The sequence below is a fragment of the Ornithorhynchus anatinus genome, chromosome 1 (assembly GCF_004115215.2).
Source record: "Ornithorhynchus anatinus isolate Pmale09 chromosome 1, mOrnAna1.pri.v4, whole genome shotgun sequence".
NCBI classification, from domain to species: domain Eukaryota; kingdom Metazoa; phylum Chordata; class Mammalia; order Monotremata; family Ornithorhynchidae; genus Ornithorhynchus; species Ornithorhynchus anatinus.
In genome coordinates this window covers 131,120,684-131,143,341 of record NC_041728.1, presented here as the reverse complement: position 1 = coordinate 131,143,341, position 22,658 = coordinate 131,120,684, and the positions used below count along the sequence as shown (strand labels likewise).

The 22,658-nt window shown below is 57.7% G+C and overlaps 1 protein-coding gene and 1 pseudogene across 3 annotated transcripts in view; one reads left to right on the top strand and one right to left on the bottom strand.

The window, feature by feature from the left end:
* The first annotated feature begins 1,478 nt into the window (after nucleotides 1-1,478).
* On the top strand, nucleotides 1,479-1,651 carry LOC114816902 (annotated as a pseudogene).
* A 5,933-nt stretch (nucleotides 1,652-7,584) lies between these two features.
* Nucleotides 7,585-22,658, bottom strand: part of COPS7B (COP9 signalosome subunit 7B) — a 28,917-nt gene continuing 13,843 nt past the window's right edge. For 2 of the 3 annotated variants that reach the window (XM_029074156.2, XM_029074149.2), the window contains exons 4-7: nucleotides 17,339-17,427; nucleotides 14,217-14,419; nucleotides 11,406-11,511; nucleotides 7,585-7,941 (exon numbers count right to left, since the gene is read on the bottom strand). In XM_029074156.2, the coding sequence (XP_028929989.1) occupies nucleotides 7,783-7,941; nucleotides 11,406-11,511; nucleotides 14,217-14,419; nucleotides 17,339-17,427 (557 nt within the window). In that variant the 3' untranslated portion in view covers nucleotides 7,585-7,782. Of the gene's footprint in view, nucleotides 7,942-11,405; nucleotides 11,512-14,216; nucleotides 14,420-17,338; nucleotides 17,428-19,301; nucleotides 19,488-22,658 lie in introns of those variants that run through there. The other variant, XM_039912940.1, reaches the window with a different exon arrangement.

Below are 22,658 nucleotides of genomic sequence, written 5' to 3'. Positions count from 1 at the left end.
TTACGTGCAGCGGATATATCCGCTAATTCTTCTGTATCGTTCTCTCCCAAGCCGTCAGTACGGTGCTCTGCACATAGTAAGCGCTCGATAAAGGCCGTCGATCGATTGACTGATTCTTACTCTCCCTCCCCCTCCTCCGCCTGGAGAGGCGGCGGCAACAGAAATGGGATTCGCTAGCAGCGGCTCCCAAAATAGCCGGTTCTGGAAATAGACAGGGCTGAGGCTATGAGGCCTCTGGATGTCATAAATGGTAGCCCTGCTTTAGGGGACGTCTTTTGGCCAGACTTGCTGCCCCCCCCCCCCGCCTTTTAATGGCATCTGTTAAGCGCTTACTATGTGCCAAGCACTCTACTAATCGCTGGGGTGGATACAAGCAAGTTAATAATAATAATAATAATGTTGGTATCTGTTAAGCGCTTACTATGTGCACAGCACTGTTCTACGCGCTGGGGGAGGTACAGGGTCATCAGGTTGTCCCACGTGAGGCTCACAGTCTCAATCCCCATTTTACAGATGAGGGAACTGAGGCACAGAGGGAAGTGAAGTGACTTGCCCACAGTCACCCAGCTGACTAGTGGCAGATCAAGGATTCGAACCCATGAGCTCTGACTCCCAAGCCCGGGCTCTTTCCACTGAGCCGCGGACACAGTCTCCGTCCCAGATGGGGCTCACGGTCTCAGTCCCCATTTTGCAGATGAGGTGACCGCCAAGGGACTTATCCAAGGCCACGCAGCAGACAAGCGGCGGAGCGGGGATTAGAACCCACGACTTGCTGACTCCCAGGCCGGGGCTCTATCCAACAGGCCGTACGGGAACCATTTTAGGAAATTGGAGGCTTAAAGTTTAGGGGTTTTTTGTTTGTCTGGGGGCACGATCTCCAGCTTTTCGCTAGCATCGTTTTGGGTTTTCATTCGCAGTGGTGCCGGGCCTGGCGGGTCCAGGCGCTCTGTTCATTCATTCGTTCATTCGATAGTATTTATTGCGCGCTTACTCTGTGCAGAGCACTGTCCTGAGCGCTTGGAACGAACAAGTCGGCAACAGATAGAGACGGTCCCCGCCGTCTGACGGGCTCCCGGTCTGATCGGGGGAGACGGACAGACGAGTACGATGGCGATAAATAGAGTCGAGGGGAAGAACGTCTCGTAACAACAATGGCAGCTAAACAGAATCGAGGGCGGCCCGCACGGAGGAGCGGCGGGGTCGGGGCCGCCACCAGCGACCCCCGCGATTTGGAGACGAGCTGGCCTCCTGGGAAGCCTCTCCTCCCCTTTTAAGTAATAATCACGGTATCCGTTAAGCGCTGACCACGTGCCAAGCACCGTTCCGAGGGCCTTTTCTCCCTCCGCTTCATCTTGGAGGTCTCGGTTCCATTCTCGATGAGGCCGGACAGGCCGTTCCGTGGACCGAGGAGCCGGCTGCCCCGGCGTAGGCGGTGGCGTGTGAAGAGCGTGCCGTGCCGGGGTGGGGAAAGGGGAGCCAGACTCATGTGGCTGAGGAGAGGCCCGGATCCCCTAGGTGGTTTTCCCAGGCTGAGGCTCGTGCACTGCTTTGCCCCGTGCCCGCGCTGACCCCTGACAATTCCCCAAAAGCGGGAGATTCGACTGCGTCATCTAAGGGGGTGGGGGGGGGGCGACGTTCGCGCTCTCCCCTGATTTTGGGGTTCGAAAAGCAGACGTTCATTTTCGTACAGTTCTTCTGAGCTTCCACCCGGTGGTGGTTGTTTTCAGAAATTTAGCTGGGTTTTAAGGGGTTATCATTATTGTTGTTAGGAAGCAGCGTGGCTCAGGGGAAAGAGCCCGGGCTTGGGAGTCAGAGGTCAGGGGTTCGGATCCCGCCTGAGCTGGGTGACCGTGGGCGAGTCACTTCACTACTCCGGGCCTCAGTTCCCTCATCTGGAAAATGGGGATTAACCGTGAGCCTCACGTGGGACCACCTGGTGACCCTGTATCTCCCCCAGCGCTTAGAACAGTGCTCGGCACATAGTAAGCGCTTAACAAATACCGGCACTCTTATTAGGCGGCGGCGCTCTGTAATTATTATAGCATTTATTAAGCATTTACTACATGCCAAACACTGTTCTAAGCCCCGAGGTAGACACAAGGTAATCAGGTTGACCCACGTGGGGCTCACAGTCCTCATCCCCATTTTACAGATGAGGTGACTGAGGCCCAGAGAACTGAAATGACTTGCCCAAGGTCACACAGCAGACAAATGGCAGAGGCGGGATTAGAACCCGTGTCCTCTGACCTCCAAGCCTATGCTCTTGCCGCTAGGTCATGCTGCTTCCCATTTCTGATCAATAATAACTAATGATGGTATGCGTTAAGTGCTTAACCATTCATTCAATAGTATTTATTGAGCACTTACTATGTGCAGAGCACTGTACTAAGCGCTTGGAATGGACAAATCGGCAATAGAGACGGTCCCTGCCCATTGACGGGCTTACAGTCTATGTGCCAAGCACTGGGGTGGATCCAAGTGGAGCGGGTTGGACCCAGTCCCTGTCCCACATGGGGCTCACCGTCTTAATCCCCATTTTACAGATGAGGGAACTGAGGCCCAGAGAAGTGAAGTGCCTTGCCCAAAGTCACAGGGTAGACTGGTGGCGGGGTTGGAATTAGAACCCACAACCTTCAGCCTCCCAGGCCCATGCTCTATCCACTAGGCCACTCTGCTTCCATGGCCTTTACTGTCCACTTCCTTCCTCCTGGAATTTCTAACCTTAGTTTTACCAACATTGTTCTCTTGTGATTGTCCCTTCCGCCGCTCTGGCTCTCCTTTCACCCCTCATCCCCTAAATGTGTCAATCGATCACTACTAAGAATAATGATGGTCTTTGCTAAGCGCTTATTATAATAATAACAACAATGGTGTCTTTTAAGCGCTTACTGTGTGCCAAGCACTGTTCTAAGCGCCGGGGGAGATACAGAGTCATCAGGTCGTCCCACGCAAGGCTCGCGATCTTAATCCCCATTTTCCTGATGAGGTAAGCGAGGTTCAGAAAGGTTAAGTGAGTTACCCAAAGTCACACAGCCGATAAGTGGCGGAGCCAGGATTAGAACCCACGACCTCTGACTCCCAAGCCCGGGCTCTTTCCACTGAGCCACGCTGTTTCTCCAATGTATCAGGTGTCAACGTGACCAGCCCTTCGCATCAAGTACTGTTCTAAGCCCTGGGATGTTTACAAGCTGGTCAAGTTGGACACAGTCCCCGTCCCACGTAGGGTTCACACTCTTAATCCCCATTTTCCAGATGAGGGAACTGAGGCCCAGAGAAATGAAGTGACTTGCCCAAGGTCACGCAGCAGAGAATCGGCGGAGCCAGGATTAGAACCCAGGTCCTTCTAACCCCCGGGCCTTATCTCTATCATTCAATCGTATTTATTGAGCGCTTACTGTGCGCAGAGCACTGTACTAAGCGTTTGGAATGTACGATTCGGCAACAGATAGAGACCATCCCTGCCCAACGACGGGCTCACAGTCTAAACGGGCCATGCCTCTTCCCACTTATCACCAGCATTTACTGAGCAACTATGGGCAGAACGCTGATCTAAGTCCTTGGGAGAGTTCAAGTGTTAGGGCAAGTCAACCTTGGGCAAGTCACTTCACTTCTCTGTGCCTCGGTTCCCTTATCTGCAAAATGGGGAATAAGACTGTGAGCCCTGCGTGGGACAGGGACCCGTCTCCAACCTGATTAGCTCGTATCTACCCCAGCGCTTAGAACAGTGCCGGGCACATAGTAAGCGCTTAACAAATACCATACCAAAAAAAAAAAACTAAATTAAAAAATAAGGCTTTGAAAGAGGGGGACAGTAATTGTCTGTTGGATAACAAATAACTTTTTATATCATCACTAAATACCATTGACGACGATGGTGACAATTTGGCTGATTTGGTGAAGTGTTTTAATTTACCTGCATGTCTTCTTGGGTGGGTGCCCGTAAGCGGCAATCACCTCGATAAAGTAATCTTGGAAAGGCCGTCTCCCTGATCTGGGATGATGCTTGAAGGCCGTCGAGCGGGAATGGTTTCCCGGAAGAGCGGAAGCGTTTTCCGACTCCTGCGACCGAGTCGGACAGGACGCCGTCAGCTCCGACGAGGGCAGCCACGCCGTCGGAAGCAGTCTCAGAATCTTAATGAATTTTTCAGGGCCCCCGAATTTACCACCACGAATGCTTTCGTAGAGTCTGTGACACCTTTTTAGGGGTCTCGGGGGCTGCCCCGTGTAACTTTTCCTCTACGTCACGTGCTGCGAAGAGGTCCGCTTGGGCCACTCCGCCGTGAAATGAAGCCACGCTGTGATTCCGAGGGTGTTTGATTAGCGATATTTTTCAGTGGTCGATCTGCGAAAAACTCTAAGATCTGGCCGGCAATGGAGAGAGGTGACTTGAAAATTCCCGAAATCTGACTCGTCACCACAGTGTGACTTGTAGTGGATGAAGTTTGTAGTGAATACAGCCCGGGCCCGGGAGTCGGGGGACCTGGGTTCTAATCCCGGCTCCGCCAACTGTTTGCTGTGTGACCTTGGGTGAGTCACTTAGTTTCTCTGGACCTGTTACCTCATCTGTAAAATGGGGTTTAAGACAGCGAGCCCCAGGTAGGACAGGGACTGTGTCCGACCTACCTTGTATTTATCCCAGTGTTTAATACGGTGCTTGACACATAGTAAGCCCTTAACAAATACCATTAAAAAAATCCCCCAAAGCAGAAAAGAGAACGATGTCAGTGGCATTTCCAGAGTGTTCCAAGTAAAGCTTAGCACGTGTTGATTTATAATAATAACGGCATTTGTTAAGCGCTTTCTACGTGCCAAGCGCTAAGTCCCGGGGAAGATACAAGGTGAGCAGGTCATCCCATGTGGGGCTCACAGTCTTAACCTCCATTTTAACTGAAGCCCAGACAAGTGAAGTGGCTTGCCCAAGGTCACCCAGCAGACAAGTGGGGGAGTCGGGATTAGAACCCACGACCTCTGACTCCCAAGCCCGGGCTCTTGCCCCTGAGCCACGCTGCTTCTGTTGAAATGGGGTGACCCCTCCGTGCTTGTAGATCTCGATGGGCGTGGGCCCTCAGGGCCAAGTGCTCTGTAATCTTCCGTGGCTGACGCACGTGACTTTGACAGTCGGGACAGGCGCCACGTCGACGCAGGAGGGGCAGACTTTCGCGGGGGGCACCGGAAACGCTGAAATATCGTCGCCACCCCTTCGGTGGGGCTCGAGACCCTTTCGTGCGTTCCGGGCGGGGGACGTACCTACCGACCCCGTTGGACCGACCCTACTCCCCCAGGTGCCTCGCGCCCAGTGAGCACCGGGTAAATGCCGCCGATTCAGATGGGTCACGATGATATCCACGCGACTTTGACGAGGGGCAGAAATTCTTCGTTTCGAGGCCGTCTGCCCAGTTCTGGAAGTCACCGCGATCCCGCCCCGGGCGTCCACACGCCCAGCTCCCATCCGGCGGCAGGAGGCCCCGAGGTCCCGCTTGCGCAGGACGTGCTTTGCCGGAAGCGTCTCTTCTACCTCGCGTCCGCTGGCATCGCCCGAATCCCCGGGGAGCTCGTTCGGCCGGGCCCGCCGTCTAGAGGGCGGCCCGGTGGAGAGCGGCAAGTGACGCCTCGGGTCACACAGAGGTGGAGGTTCTGGCCCCGGGTCGCTGGGTCACGGTCGGGTCGCCCGTCCGGTTGGTCTTACGTGGGGAAGCACGACAGCTCAGGAGGTCTCGGAGCCGACTGGATCATTACCATTATCGTCACTGCGTCTGTTGAACGCTTTTAGGTCGAGCACTGCTCTAAGCACCGTGGAGGATACGAGTTCATCAGGTTGGACGCGGTCCCTCTCCCGGGCAGGGTTCACAGTCTACGTAGGAGGGGGAAGTAGGCAGGGAACCCCCTTTTTACAGATGAGGAGACCGAGGCCCAGAGAAGGGAAGGTCCCCACGGCGGGTGAGCGGCGGAGCCGGGATCGGAATCCAGGTCCTCTGACTCCCTAAAGCCGACGCTCTTTTAACACCAGTCCACGGTGGAAGGCGCGAAAGCCACCGAGAGGGGAGCGCCGAGCAGAGGAGCGGGAGCGGGCGGTCTCTCCGGCACCGCAGAATGCTCGGCGGGGGGTCGGTTGAGGCCGACGGGGGTCGGGTGAAGGACTAAAGGCGTGTGCGGGCCGGGGGGAGGAGAGACTAGAGATGGGACTCCTTGAACCTTCGGGTCTTCCCTGAGAACGCGCGCGTTTCGGCAAGGAGCGAGGGTAGGCCCGGGGATGGAAGCGAGGTGGAGCGCGCCGGCGGGGTTGGCGAGGGTGGTGGTCCGGGCTGGGTTCAAGGCTACCGGCAGGCGTTCCCCGGGCCACTCAACTGCTCCGGGGAGAATTCCGTTCACCGAACGTGGGGAGCCGCGGGGAGCCGCCGCCGAAACCCGTCGCCAAAGCTCAGCCGCTGGTGACGGCCGGCCGGTCGGAAACCGGCCGCGTTTAAAGATCAAGGGGTCCGGGCCTCCGGAGAAGTGAAACCGATCTCGGCGGCCCATCTAGATCCCTCCGTCCCCAGCTCTCCACAGAATCGCGTGGGTCAAATGGGCCTTTTTATTATTTTTTTTCTAAAGTGTGCTTCTTTTTCCACTCGCATCTTTAATTTCCGTGTCGGGCCCCCCCACCCCCCAACAGAGTTCCCCCACCTCCCTCTTTAAAAAAAAAACCAACCTCCAAGTCCCTCCCCCGCCCCCCCCCCCCTCAAACCAACCCGTGGTTAGTCTGTAACAGATATCAACGCAGGAGGAAAACCGACAAAAAAAAAGGGGAAAAAAAAAAAGCCAATGCTGAAATGTCTTAGAATCAGAAGACGTACAAAAAAAAGCTGAAAATACGACCTGAAATTGTTCGAGTTCAGAAAAAGGCTCATCGGGTCCATTTCCCGTCGGGGCTTCCGGGCCGCCCGGCCGAGGGAGGGAGTGGCGGGTGGGAGGGGGCGGGGGACGAGGGTGAGGGGGGCGGCGGCGAGTCCTTCGGCTAGAGGAGACAACCCCCCTCTGGCCCCCCAAAAAGCCGCCATCTCCCCCCCTCCACACACACGCGCACGCCCAGGGCAGCTGAGGGGGATGAGGAGGCTTCAGGAGGAGGGGGATCGGGCCGGCGGCCCCGGCCGCCGGCGGAGAGGGTGTTCCGAGACCCCGGGGACGAAGAGGGGGCGGGAAGGGTCCCCCCCCCCCCCGGACCCCCCGGCGGCGGCCCTCTCCGCGCCCGCTGCGGCCTTCCGGCCGGGAGGTCCGAGCCGGGTTGACGAGAGGCAGAGGTCTGAGGGTTTGGTCAACCCGGGCCCGGACGTCCTTCCCGGACGGAGACCGAACACCGGGGCCGGCGAGCCAGAGGTCGCCGCCGACCCGTTTTCTACCGTGGAGGGCCGCGGAGCTGAGCGGGGTTGGGGGGGGGGGGTGGCCGCCCGCCCCCCTCGCACGGGCCGGGTCAGGGGCCCTTCCCCGCGGCCATCGCTCCCTCCCGGCTCCCGGACCCGAAGGAGCGGGGCGTTGGGCCGGGGCGACCCCGGGGCGGGGAGAGCCGCCGGCCGGCCCCCGGGGGAGAAGAGCCCTTCGAGGGGGGGGACCCGAGGGGGGCGGGAAGGGAACGGGGGCGGCCCGCGGCCCCCAACCCGTGTCGGAGGGGACGCCCCCGGAACGGGGGCGGCGTCTCGCCGGGGCCGGACCCGCCTGGGTCCGCCTGAGGAGAGGGAGGGCGGAAGGAAGGTGGCGATCCTCCCCGGTGGGCGGGCCCGGTCCCCGCCGACGCTCCCCCGGCCGGCCCTAGTGGCGGCTGGAAACGAGACCTTTCACTTTGGACATCTTCTTGGTGGGCTGTCGCTGTTCGGCGTGAGGGGGGCACTCCCGCTCCGCCAGCTGCTGCTCCATCTCCTGGGCCGAGGACGACGCGGTGGCTTTGAGCGTCTTCTTGATGTTGGTCACCTGGAGGGGGACGGGACACGCCGCGGGCTCGGCCTCCTCCCCAGCAGGGCGGCCCGACGGACCGCGCCCCGGGGCCGGGGACTCACGGGGACCCGGGTTCCCGTCCTCCCTCCGCCGCTTGAGAAGCGGCGCGGCTCAGCGGAAAAGAGCCCGGGCTTAGGAGGCGGAGGTCACGGGCTCTAATCCCGGCTCCGCCGCCCGTCAGCTGTGTGAATCCGGGCAGGCCGCTTGACTTCTCGGTGCCTCGGCGACCTCGTCCGGTAAATGGGGATGAAGCCTGGGAGCCTCACGTGGGACAACCCCATTTCCCCGTCTCCACCCCAGCGCTCAGAACGGCGCTCGGCAGGTAGTAAGCGCTTAACAAATTCCAATATCGTTATTATCGTTGTCTGCTCTGTTGACCGCGGGGGAGTCGCTTCACTTCTCTGGGCCTCCGTCACCTCACCTGTAAAATGGGGGTTGAGACTGAGCCTCACGTGGGACAGGGACTGTGTCCAACCCGATGAGCTCATTTCTACCTCAACGTTCAGTACAGTGCCTGGCACGTAGCCAAGACTCACCGAATACCGTTAAGAAAAGGAGGCCCGGGAGAGAACCGAATCAGTGAACCCCAGGCCGGGTAGCAAGCTCGCTGTGGGCGGGGAAGGGGTCTATTTAGTGCTGTCCCGGACTCTCCCGAGCGCTCGGTACGGCGCTCGGCAGACGGCAAGCGCTCGATAAATACAACCGAATGAACGGACGAATGAATCTCCACGGGAAGGGAGGGCCGCCCGGTGGCAGGGGCAGCCGAGGGGTCAAGGGGGGATCAGGATAAAGTAGGGTCAGTTACATCCGGCAGGGAGAATGCAGCCGCGGTCGCTCGGAAAGGGTCGAGAAGGGAATCGGAGGAGAGGGACGGGAGACGGCGGAGGGGTTTAGACGAGAATGCGAGCGGGAAGGTGGGGTGACGGCCGGAGGGTGCAGTGAGATCCAGAGATTTGGGGTTTTTTTAGCGCAGAGGAAGCATGAGCGTGCTCGAAGGCAGAGGAAAGGAGCACCAGAGCGTGAGCGGTCGAAGATGGTGGTCGGGGAGGGGGAGAAAAACGAGTGGGTGCAAGTGTGTTCCGGGGGTGAGGGGGGATGGGGCCAGAGGCCTAGGGTGTGGATTTGGAGAGCAGTCGGGACATCTCCCCTTCAGAGTTGCCAGGGAAGGAGAAGGGGATGTTAAGGGAGGAAGAGAGCTGGGAAGAGGAGGGGGTGACGTCGGGAAGCTCTCGCCTGCCGGGTCCAATCCGGCAGCGGAGTCGTCGGTGAAGTCAACGGGGGCGAGAAGGCGGACGCGGGGGCACCGGGGGTTTCGGGAGGGAGGGAGGTGTGAGTCGTGGGGGGAAAAGGGCACGGGAGTCACTGAGGGGGGAGAGATAACGCGGCTCAACGGAAGCGTGCAGTGAGCACGGCTCTCAAGTGGGAGAATCTGCGCCAGCAGCGCCTGTAACACAGGGTAGACTTTTGTCGGGATATTTATTGAGCGCTCACCACATGCCAGGTACCGGACTGGAAACGAGCTAATCGGGTCCGACGGATCCCTGTCCCACCGGGGGCTCACGGTCCCATTTTGCAGGTGAGGGAGCCGAGGCGCAGAGAAGTGAAGCGACTTGCCCGGGCGACTGGCGGGACGGGGATCGGAACCCCGGGCCTCCGGCTCCCGGGCCCGTGCTCCATCCGCTAGGCCCCGCCGGTTCTCGCGACTTGCACCTCCCGTCATCGGGCAGGGACCGTCTCTATCTGTTGCCGAACTGTCCATTCCAAGCGCTTAGTACGGTGCTCTGCACACAGTAAGCGCTCAGTAAATACCACTGAATGAACCTCCCTGAGAGATTCACAACAGAGGGAACCCGGGCGAGAGTAGAGTCGTGGGGAAGGAGAGTGGTCACAGGCCGCCCGGGAAGCCTTTACGGCACGACGGGACCCCCGCCAGAGTTTCGGACAACTGTGGCTTGGGCGGATGAGCCCGTCGTTGGGCGGGGACGGCCTCTATCCGTTGCCGAACTCTATTTTCCAAACGCTCGGTCCAGTGCTCTGCACACGGTCAGCGCTCAGTGAATATGACTGAATTTTGTTAATGAAACGTACTTCGCCTTGATTCTATTCAGTTGCCACTGTTTTGACGAGATGTTCTTCCCCTCGACGCTGTTTAGTGCCATCGTTCTCGTCCGTCCGTCTCCCCCGATTAGACCGGAAGCCCGTCAGAGGGCAGGGACCGTCTCTATCTGTTGCCGACTTGTTCATTCCAAGCGCTCAGTCCAGTGCTCTGCACACAGTCAGCGCTCAATAAACACTATTGAATGAATGAATGATGAACAGTGCTTTGCACAGAGTAAGCGCTTAACAAACGCCATCGGGAGCCGGGGTCGGCTGCCCCCTGCTGGTCGTCAGGAGACACCACACATACTACGACTTCATCATTCATTCATTCAATAGGATTTATTGAGCGCTTACTCTGGGCGGAGCACTGGACTAAGCGCTTGCAATGGACAGGTCGGCAACAGATAGAGACGGTCCCTGCCCACTGACGGGCTTTCGGTCTAATCGGGGGAGACGGACGGACGAGAACAATAGCAATAAATAGAATCGGGGGGATGGACATCTCATTAACAAAATAAATAGGGTAATAAGAATCTATACAGTTGGGCAGACGAGCACAGCGCGGAGGGGAGGGGAAGGGAGAGGGGGAGGAGCAGAGGGAAGGGGGGGGGGAAAGGGGCTTAGCTGAGGGGAGGTGAAGGGGCAGCAGAGGGAGCAGAGGGAAAAGGGAAAGCTCAGTCTGGGAAGGCCTCTTGGAGGAGGTGAGCTCTCAGCACCTGCAACTTCATTTTAACTTATTTTTCTGGCCCTAAAGGGCAGGGATTCCATCCACATCCCCAGCCTTTCTGTACTGCTAGTTAGTTCGTCGGCACCGGTCCCGGGAGCAGCCAGAGATGGGCGGCTCTCTACCCTGAGGACTTCGTCTTTACTTCTATCAACGTCCGTCTCCCCGTCTAGACCGTAATAATAACGGTGGTATTTGCTAAGCGCTATGCGCCAAGCACTGTTCTAAGCGCTGGGGGGGGACACCAGGTGATCGGGTGTTCCCACGTGGGGCTCGCGGTCTTCATCCCCATTTTCCAGACGCGGGAACCGAGGCCCGGAGAAGTGACGTGACTGGCCCCGAGTCACACAGCCGACCGGCGGCGGGGCGGGATTAGAACCCGCGACCTCTGACTCCCGAGCCCGGGCTCTTTCCGCCGCGCCGCGCCGCTTCAAGCTCGTTAGGGGCGGGGAACGCGCCCGTGAATTCTGTCACGCTCTGGGCTCCCCACAGCTCCATAAATACCATCCACTGACCGATCGATCCTCAACCGACGAGTCCCTTCGCCCCGGCCCCACGGTCGACTCCGGGAGACGGCCAAGGGAAAGGCGGCCGGGCCGTCGCGCGCCGTACGTACCTCCGTCTCTACCTGCTGCTGGGTCCTGTTGTGGTTCTCTTTGTACTGATTGGCTCTCAACACCTGCTGCTCGATTCCTAACAGAACCGCTTCACAGCCGTCGCACCTGCAAGGCACGGGGTCGGGGAGAGGGGACCCCGAGCCCGGAGTCGCTTCCGGGCTCCGAAGCGCCCTTCCACTTGCGGGTACCCCCCCCCCCCCCGCCGTCCCCCAGCGGAACACCCCGGCGGATCTGTCGCCGGACCGTGTGTTCCGAGCGCTTGGTGCGGTGCTCTGCGCACAGTGAGCGCTCAATAGATACGATCGAATGACTGGACGGGCCAGAACGTCGGGGTCCGGCCGGGCTTCACCTGGGCCCCCGCCGGACGGACCGGGTCTCGGCCCGACGCCCCGACTTGGCCCTCCGGGCTCTGGCCCTCTGGATGATAATCACCGATCGTGATGGGATCTGTTAAGCGCTTACTAGGTGCCGGGCACCGTTCGAAGCGCGGGGGTCGACACACGCTAACCGGGCTGCCCCGGATGAGGTGACCGAGGTCCAGAGGATAATGATAACGTCGGTATTTGTTAAGCGCTTACTATGTGCAGAGCGCCGTTCTAAGCGCTGGGGGAGATGCGGGGTCATCGGGTTGTCCCACGTGAGGCTCACGGCTAATCCCCGTTTTACAGGTGAGGTAACCGAGGCACAGAGAAGTGGAGTGACTGGCCCCAGGTCACGCAGCAGACGAGCGGCGGAGCCGGGATGAGAACCCGCGTCCTCCGACTCCCCGGCCCGGGCTCTTGCCACCGGGCCTCCTAAGGGAGGCCGACACTTCCGTTCGCTCGTTCCGTTGGATTTATTGAGCGCTTACTGCGCGCAAAGCACTCGGATCCCCAGTGACTACAGAGAGGCCGCCGCACGGATGCAGTCTTCCCTCCTCCAGAAGGGAGCCCGGGGGGACTGCTGTCCACACAACCTTCTTCTTTACCGAGAGGCCCCAAATCGGGTCTACGACTAGCCCCCGTCGGGCTACTCCGGTAGCCGGCTTCGACCACCATCCAGGCCCTGAAGATCAGATATGTTCTCGCCTGGGCCTACGATGCGGAAAGCAAGCTCGCCGTGGGCGGGGAATGGGCCCGCCGACTCGGTCCGTACTGCGCCCTCCCAGGGCTCGAAGGTACAGTACTCTGCACACGATAAGTGCTCGATAAATAGGACCGATCGATTGGCCGAGTAGAGAAGCAGCGTGGCTCAGTGGAAACAGCACGGGCTTAGGAGTCAGGGGTCATGGGTTCTAATCCCGGCTCCGCCACCTGCCAGCAGGGTGACTCTGGGCAAGTCACAACTTCTCGGTGCCTCGGTTACCACATCTGGAAAATGGGGATTAAGACTGTGAGCCCCACGTGGGACAACCTGATGACCCCGTGTCTACCCCGGCGCTCAGAACGGTGCTCGGCACATACTAAGCCCTTAAAAAATACCAACATTATTATTAAGTAATAAGATTAAGAATCTTGATTCTATTTATCGCCATCGTTCTCGTCTGTCAGTCTCCCCCGATTAGACCGTAAGCCCGTCAAAGGGCGGGGACTGTCTCTGTTCCCGATTTGTCCATTCCAAGCGCTTAGTACAGTGCTCTGCACATAGTAAGCGCTCAATAAATACTATTGGATGAATGTTGAATATTAAGTACAGGAGACCCAGTGCACTCCAGGGCTCCCCTAAGCCCTCCTCTCCTCCCACTCCTCTCTGCGCCGCTCTTGCTTGCTCCTTCGTTCGTCCCTCCCTCCCGCCCCCACAGCGCATATTTATTTATCGAATCCATTTATGTATTTATATTAATGCCCGTCTTCCCCCTCTAGGCCGTGAGCTCACTGTGGGCGGGAATGTGTCGGTCGATACAGCGTACTCTCCCAAGCGCTCAGCACGGTGCTTTGCACAAGGTAAGCGCTCGACAAATACTCCCGAACGGTTAGCCTCCTCGAGCTTCGCCGAAGGGGGATTTCTCTTGTCCGTCCCATACTACGGATGTGATGAGGTGGCATGTGAGGCTTCCCGGACCGCGGGGTTCTCTCTACACTCTAACTGGCAGGATGCGCTGGCGTCAGTGCCCCCGTCGCCACGACGGGAGGCAGTCTGGAGGCGACGGGAGATTTCCCGTGGCTTTCACCATCGGAGGATTTGGTCCTGAACTGGATGGTGACAGTAAGCTATTTTTCTGAGTGGCGGTACGGGTGGGAATCAAGCAGGGTCACTGGACGGTCCTGAAACCAGTCAGTCACATTTACTGGGCACATACCGCGTGCAGAACACTGTACGAAGCGCTTGGGAGAGTACAGCGCACCAGACACGTTCCCCGCCCCCAACGAGCTCACGGTCCACAGGACCGTAAGTGCCTTCCTCCACTTCTAGACCATCCTTAAAGAGCGCTCTGGATTTGAGTCGCTAAACTCGGTCACTCGGGCGATACGAGTTGTCCCGGCGTACCGACGGGGAAACGGGGGCCGGAAAAGCTAAAGAAGCACGCTCTCTCATCACGGAGCTCGGAGGTCCTCTCCCGGTCTGCGTATACCTTGGGGAATCCCGACTCTCGAGATCAGGCAGGACTTGCAGTTCCAGGAAGGAAGGGCTTCTTTCCTCTCCCAAGGCAACTCTGGCCACTAAGCCCGGAAAACCAGAAACCCACAGGAGCGGGTCTGGGGCCTCGGGTACGTAAGGAAACCGAGTTCGCTTGCGAAGGGGGAATCTCGGTCAGGAGGGAGGGACTCCTTTCACCGAAAACCGCTCCCCCCGGCTCCCTCAGCTCCACCGGTATCCACCTCTCGTCTCACCATTCCTGCAAGGTCTTGACGATGTTGCTGATGTCCTTCTTCTGGATGTCGCGGCCGATGCAGAAATCCACCTCCAGGAGCTGGTTGCGCTGGTCCAGCTTGCCCTGGATGATGTCGGTGTAGACGGCCTCGATGATCAGGTCCTCTAACTCCCGGAGGTTCCGCATCTCCAGGTCCTTCAGCAGAACCGAGTAAGGGATGCACTGCAAGAGGCGACACCCCACGTTACGGAAAACCCGCTGCGGGGCCGCGGGCGACCCGGGGACTCGGGAGGGAGGACGCCTCGGAGAGCCCCGCCGTTCGGGCACCGTTCTTGCCCGTGAAGGAGGATGGAGCGTCCGGACCCGGCAGCTAAGGGGGATGGGTCGAGAGAGAGACTGAGAAGCCCCCAGACAACCCGTCAGCTCCGGACAAGAGACCCTGAGGGTGGTGGGGCCTTTGGCTTCTAAGCTGTCAATCCTCACCCTAGGTCCAGCCTTAACCCTAATCCTCAAACTAACCCTAAATCTACACCTCACCATAACCCTAACCTTAGCTCTTGGCCACGCTCTCACCCTATGCCTAGTCCTGACCCTAACCAGAATCCTAATCCTGACCGTGACCCTAACAAGGGCCCTAAGCCGAACCCTAGCCCTCCATCTCACAATAACCCAACTTAACGGAAAGAGCCCGGGCTTGGGAGTCAGAGGTCGTGGTTCTAATCCCGGCTCCGCCGCTGGTCAGTTGTGTGACTCTGGGCAAGTCGCTTCACTTCTCCGTGCCTCAGTTACCTCATCTGGAAAATGGGGATGGAGACCGTGACCCCAACGTGGGACAAGCTGATTTCCTTGTATCTATCCCAGTGCTTCGAACAGTGCTTGGCGCATAGTAAACGCTTAACGAATACTGTCATCATCATCATCATCATCATCATCATCATCATCATCACCTATCCTGACTGGATTACTGCGTCGGCCTCCTTTCCGACCTCCCAACCTCCTGCCTCTCCCCACTTCAGTCCATACTTCACTCTGCTGACCGGATTATCTTTTTACAGAAACGTTCAGGGCATGTCACCTCCCTCCTCAAAGATCTCCAGCGGCTGCCTATCAACCTCCATATCAGACAAAAACTCCTCCCTCTTGGCTTCAAAGTTCTCCATCCCCTTGCCCCCTCCTACCTCACCTCCCTTCTCTCCTCCTACAGCCCAGCCCGCACGCTCCGCTCCTCTGCCGCCGATAACCTTCTCTCTGTGCCCGCCCGCCCTCCTTTCCGCGTCACCTCGACTCGCTCCCTTTGCTCTTCCCCACCTCTCCCCGTCCCACAGCATTTACGTATATATGTGTATATCTATAATTCTACTTACTTATATCGATGCCTATTCCCCGGTTAGACCGTGAGCCCGTCAAACGGCAGGGACCGTCTCTATCTGTTGCCGACTTGTTCATTCCAAGCGCTTAGGACAGTGCTCCGCACATAGTAAGCGCTCAATAAATACTATTGAGTGAATGAATGAATGTATCTACCCGGTGTTGGGCATAAAGTAATCACTTAACAAACAGCACGATTATTATTGAAGACCTAGCTGAGGAAAAAGCCAATCACATACGTAATGAAATGTGAAAGCAACCTCGATTTGTGGTTCTTTCAAATACAGAGCCAGAATATAATTTTTTCATTACCCTCCGTATTTTGTTAATGAGATGTACATCACCTTGATTCTATTTCTTTGCTATTGTTTTAATGAGATGTTCATCCCCTCGATTCTATTTATTGCTATTGTTCTTGTCCGTCCGTCTCCCCCCGATTAGACCGTGAGCCCGTCAGAGGGCGGGGACTGTCTCTGCTACCGATTTGTCCATTCCAAGCGCTTAGTCCAGTGCTCTGCACATAGAAAGCGCTCAATAAATACTATTGAATGGATGAATGAATATCTTCTCCCCCCTTCTAGACTGTAACCCCAGCGTGGGCAGGGCTTGTCTCTCTTGATTGCCAGATTGTACTTTCCAAGCGCTCAGTACAGTGCTCTGCACACTGCAGGCGCTCAATGAATACCACTGAATGAATCTGACTTTCCCCGCCGACCTCTTGCCTTACTCTATCAGGAAGCCTTGATGCTGCGGGGCCTTCGGTGTGGGTCGGCGGGGGGAGGGAGACCGTTAAAAAGGAACCAGCGACTCCCAAAAAGCAGGGCTGGGGAGGAGAGGAAGCCACGGGTTCCACTGCCCGGCCTGGTCCCGCAAGGCCCCAAGCTGCGATTCGGTCAGGGTTAGCACCGGCGGACGGTCACGGGTGATCCAGGTACTCGGATCCATCCCTTGATTAATATCGTAATTAATCAAGGTAAAAGAGGGGGCGGAAAATGAACGCCGGCCTATCCGCGCGACGCGGAAGGGGCCGGCGGCGGTGCCAGGAGAAGGGGTTTCGGAGGGGGGGCCGATCGTACAGTCTTAGAAGTTTCCCTCCTCCGCAAAGGTCCCCTTCTCAGAGCGGTAGGTCACGATGGGCATTCCCGACCTCGACCAGAAGCCGCGGGACCGCGGGCCGTGCCCGACCGAGGACCCCGGGTGCGGCTCCCAACTCGGGCGGACGATCCCACCAGAGCTCCTTTTTTGCCTTCTCTCTACCCGAGAGAGAGGGGATCTGACACAAAAGAACTAAACCTGCGGGTGGGACGCCGGGGGACGGATACTGCAGAGGGTATACGGACGGAAAAGGGTATAGCCGGAAAAATAATAATAATAAAAAAAAATGATTACGGTATTTGCTTAGTGCTTACTACGTGCCAGACACCGTTCTAAGCGCTGGGGTGGGCTGGTCAGAGTCCCCGTCCCACACGGGGCTCACGGTCTTGATCCCCATTTGACAGATGAGGTAACTGAGGCCCAGAGAAGTGAAGTGACTTGTCCACAGCGGACAAGTGGCGGAGCCGGGATCAGAACCCACGACTCTCCCCGGGCCCTATCCGGCGAGCCGTGCCGCTTCTCTGAACCGAAAAATCTATCTGCCCGAGGGGAGCCGGACGGCTCCCCCGCGGACAAGAAGTCAGGCGGGACGAAGAAAGAACCGGACGGTGCAGCCGCCTCCCCCGGCTGCAAAACTCCTGAGAGAAAGTGGGGTCCAGGGAGGGTCTGGGACCGTACCTTCATCCGCGCCGCCAAACTCACAATGGTCAGGTGCTTCAGTTTGTTCTTCTGGGCTGCCGTTAGCTCGGGCAGGCTGTCCTTGTTGGCTGTTCAGTCCCGCCCATTCCCAAATTAAGAAAGAAGATAACAGAGTTAGGATTTCCTTTCTGCTAAAAGAAAAAATCACTCCCACACTACACCCGATCTGGCCGCTAGGTTGTTGCGGTCGTGAAGGTATAAGGCTGAAATACCACGGAGAATATAATAATAAGAGCAATAATTATGGTATCTGTTAAGCGCTTACTACGTGCCAGGCACTGTACTAAGCGCTGGAGTGGATGCAGGCTAATCGAGTTGGACACGGGCCCCGTCCCATGTGGGGCTCACGGTCTCGGTCCCCCTTTTACAGATGAAGAAGTGAAGTGACTTGTCCAAGGTCACACAAGAGACAAGTGGAGGAGCCGGGATTAGAATAATAATGTCGGTATCCGTTAAGCGCTTACTGTGTGCCGAGCACCGTTCTGAGCGCTGGGGTAGACACAGGGGAATCAGGCCGTCCCACGTGGGGCTCCCGGTCTTCATCCCCATTTTACAGATGAGGGGACCGAGGCACAGAGAAGCGAAGTGACTCGCCCACGGTCACACAGATGACAGGTGGCCGAGCCGGCATTCGAACTCATGACCTCTGACTCCAAAGCCCGTGCTCTTTCCGCTGAGCCACACTGCTTCCCATAACAATAACGCTGCTGTTCGTTGGTATTTGTTAAGCGCTTACTATGCGCACAGCACTGATCTAAGCACTGGGGTAGATACAGGGAAATCAGGTTGTCCCACGTAAGGCTCACAGGCAATCCCCATTTTACAGATGAGGTAACTGAGGCCCAGAGAATAAGAATAATAATAATAATGTTGGTATTTGTTAAGCGCTTACCACGTGCAGAGCACTGTTCTAAGCGCTGGGGGAGAGACAGGCTAATCGGGTTGACCCAGGTGAGGCTCACAGTTAATCCCCATGTTACAAATGAGGGAACTGAGGCCCAGAGAAGTGAAGTGACTTGCCCGCAGTCACACAGCTGACAAGTGGCAGAGTCGGCATTCGAACCCATGACCTCTGACTCCCAAGCCCGGGCTCTTGCCACCGAGCCACGCTGCTTCTAATAACCTCCCGAGTCCCAGGCCTGCGCTCTACCCACTAAGCAGATCCTTAACGTTTATATTCCCGTCCGTCTCCCGCTGTAGACTGTAAGTTCCTTGTGGGCAGGGAACGGGTCTACCGTCTCTATCGTAGTGAACTCTCCCAGGTGTTTAGTACAGTGCTCGGCACACAGTGAGCGCTCAGAAACGGCGTGGCTCAGTGGGAAGAGCCCGGGCTCGGGAGTCGGTGGTCATGGGTTCGGATCCCGGCTCCGCCGCTTGTCGGCTGTGTATCTTTGGGCGAGTCACTTCGCTTCTCTGGGCCTCAGTTCCCTCATCTGTAAAATGGGCATTAAGACTGTGAGCCCTTCGTGGGACAACCTGATCACCTTGTATCCTCCCCAGCGCTCAGAATAGTACTTTGCACGTCGTAAGCGCTTCACAGATGTCGTCGTCACCATCATCATCATCAAATAGCCCCGATCCATCGGTCGAGAGGACTCGATCGAGGCCATTCCCTCTTCTACTTGTTCTCTCACTCCCTCTCCCCTAGCTTCTCCAGGGCTTCTCGAGCACGATTCTTGATGGTGCCTTGAACTCTTGGCCTCCCCTAACCCTACCCCCGCCCATTCGTTCATCCGATCGTATTAATGGAGCGCTTACTATGCGCAGGGCACCGGACTAAGCGCTTGGAATGGACAATTCAGATGGGATGCCCGGCCCGGAATGCCTCCCCGCCTCAGCCTCGCCCCGCCGGGTCCCCCTTTCCCCGCCCCACCTCTTTCGTCGCTCCTTCTCTCCATCTCCTCCACACCACTCTACCGATCGGACAACAAACGGTATTTACCGAGTGCTCACTGTGGGCCCGGCACTGTGCTAGACGGTCGGGAGAGGATGGTATAACAGAGTTGGTAGACACTGCTCGCAGCCAGCTTATGGTACAGGGTTGGTCTGCTCTCCCCGCTCTAGGCCGTAGGCTCGTGGTGGGCCGGGAACGCGTCTGCTTATCGTCGTTCTGTACTCTCCCAAGCGCTTAGTACGGTGCTCTGCACACGGTAAGCCCTCGATAAACGCGACCGAATGAATGCGTGAGTACTCTCCCTCATCTCTTGTCTTTCTCCTGCTTCCCTGCTGCTGCTAAAGAGGAGGTCTCCCACCTGTTCCTCCGAACGTTTCAAATCATCCGGCCCCGCTCTTCTCCTCTCCCTCCCGGCTAGCTTCAACCCCTCGCTCTACGTCGCCTCCTTTCCCTCTGCCCACGATCAACAAAATCGGTGGTATTTACCGAGCGCTCAACGTCCGTCTCCCCCGTCTCGATCTCCCGGCACCCTTCAGCCATCCCCCCATCTCTCTGTTCCCCTTCCTCTCCGGATTACCGGTACCGGGGGGGGGGGGGGGAGGGGGGTTTACGCCTTCCCGCCTTCCCTTCCCCTCCGCCACCCCTCTCGACGCCCCGCGATCCGGCTTTCCACCGCTTCTTTTCGCCTCCGAGGTCGCCGACGACCTCCTCCTCGCCACACCCCAAGGGGCTCCGTCTACTGGGCCCTCTCCTCCCTCGGCCCCTCGGCCGCCTTGGACACCGGGAACCTCTCCCTCCTTCCTGAAATCCTCCGGGGCCACGGTTGGACTGGCCTCTTATTCCCCCGGTTCCCCTCCCGCTTCTCCGACTGCTCCTTCTCAGTTCTGTCCCCTGGCTCCTCTTCCGCCCCTCATCCATTAGCTGCCTGGGTCCGCCGAAGGCTCTCTTCCAGTTCCCTACCCTTCTCGCTCTAGCCGCGTCACTCATCTCCCCTCCTACATCTCCTCCCACTCCTAAACCTTCCCTCTCGGGCCCTAACGCCGCCATCCTCCCCGTTCCAGAAACCCACGGTCTCGGATTAATAATGATAACGATAGCACGGTCAGGCGCTATGCGCCGAACACTGGGGTAGACCGAAGGCGATCGGGTCGCCCCGCGCGGGGCTCACGGTCTTCATCCCCCTTTTACGGACGAGGGAACCGAGGCCCAGGGAAGCGAAGCGACCTGATTCTATTTATTCGCTACTGTTTCAATGAGCTGTTCGTCCCCTGGATTCTATTCACCGCTATCGTTCTCGTCTGTCCGTCTCCCCCGATTAGACTGTGGGCCCGTCAGTGGACGGGGACCGTCTCCGTTACCGATTTGGACGTTCCGAGTGCTCAGTCCAGTGCTCCGCACGTAGTAAGCGCTCAGTAAATACTACTGAATGAATGAATGACTTGCCCAAAGTCACAGAGCGGAGTCGAGATTAGAACCCACGACCTTCTGACTCCCGGGCCCGTGCGCTATCCACTAGGTCGCGCTATCCTGGACTCCTCGCTGATTTTCTTCTCTCCCCTTCGGTCTACCGCCAAATCCTTGCCAGCGCTCCATCTCTTCCTTTCCACCCGAACGGCGACCACTCCGGTACCCGCGTGACCAGGCTACTCAGTCGACCTCCCCGCTCGTCTTCCTGCCTCGGGCCCCTCCCCTCTCCGATCCACACAACACGCCGCTGCGTCACCCAGCGTGGCTCGGTGGCAAGAGTCCGGGCTGGGGAGTCGGAGGTCGTGGGTTCTAATTCCCCCTCCGCCGCTTGTCAGCTGGGTGACTTTGGGCAAGTCGCTTCGCTTCTCTACACCTCGGCGACCTCATCTGTAAAATGGGGATTAAGTCTGTGAGCCTCACGTGGGACAACCCGATCACCTCGTATCCTCCCTCCCCCCCGCCCCCGGCGCTTAGAACGGCGTTTGGCACGTAGTAAGCGCTTAACAAACACCGTCGCTATCAGCCGGCACACACCCCTCCCCTCCTCAAAACCTTCCCTGGTTCCCGACGTCCCTTGCCACTGAGCAAAAACTCCTCATAACTGGCTTCAAGACTCGCCGCCATCTCACTCCACCTTACACGTTTGCTCTCTTCACCTCCTCCTCCTCGATGGCATGTATCGAGTGCTTACCGTGTGCAGAGCGCTGTACTAAGCGCTCGGGCGACTGTGCTACAAGAGGGTGGGTAAACACGATCCCTGCCCACAACGGGCTCGCAGTCTGGCGGTGCGGGGAGGGGACAGACTTAAATACATACAAATGAATTCAATAATTATTCGTAATATCAGCGATGTCGGTATTTGTCAAGCGCTTACGATGTGCCGTTCACTGTTCTAAACGCTGGAGTAGATCCGGGATACTCAGGTCCCATCCGGGGCTCACGGTCTTCATCCCCATTCTCCAGATGAGGTAACTGAGGCCCAGAGAAGTGAAGTGACTTGCCCAAAGTCCCACAGCTGACCTCTGACTCCTAAGCCCGTGCTCTTTCCACTGAGCCACGCCGCTTCTCTACCAGGGTGCTACAGATAATATCAGCATATAATTTTTAGACGTGTATCTAAGTGCTGTGGGGTTGAAGGCGAATGTTCAATGCCCAAGGGTCACGGATCCGAGGGCACAGACACCGCCGAAGGGAGAGCGAGCCGGGGGAAAAAGAGGGCTTACTCAGGGAAGGCCTCCCGGAGGAGACGTGACCTTAAAAAGGCCTCTCTCACCTGCTCCTCCCCGGCCTATTCTCTTCGTTCCTCCCGACTCGTCCTTCTAACCCTCCCCTCGCTCTCAATGCTCCCGCCTCCGACCCCCCCCTCACGCTGCTCCCCCATCTTGGAACGTCCTGCCGCTCAGTCCAAAGAGCCCGGGCTGGGGAGTCGGAGGTCATGGGTTCGAATCCCGGCTCTGCCCCTTGTCAGCTGGGTGACTGCGGGCGAGTCGCTTCACTGGGCCTCAGTTGCCTCATCTGTAAAGTGGGGATGGAGACCGTGAGCCTCACGAGGGACAACCTGATTACCCTCTGTCTACTCCGGCGCTTAGAACGGCGCTCTGCACGTAGTAAGCGCTTAACAGATACCAACATTATTATTATTTTTGTTAAATCAGGTCGACCACAGTCCCCTCCACGGTCAAATTCCACCCCAAATCCCGCTTCCTCCAACGGGCCTGATTAATCCCTAGCATCCCTAGTCCTATAGACCCATCCATCATCTCTAGCACTTGCGTACTCATTCATTCATTCAATCCTATTTACTGAGCGCATACTGTGCGCAGAGTACTGTACAATCTATTAGTTGGCATTTTCGGGGGCTTACCGAGTACTGCGCTAAGCGCTCAAAAGAGTACTCTACACTCGAAAGAGTACAACGCTGTCCGGTAGACTCGATTC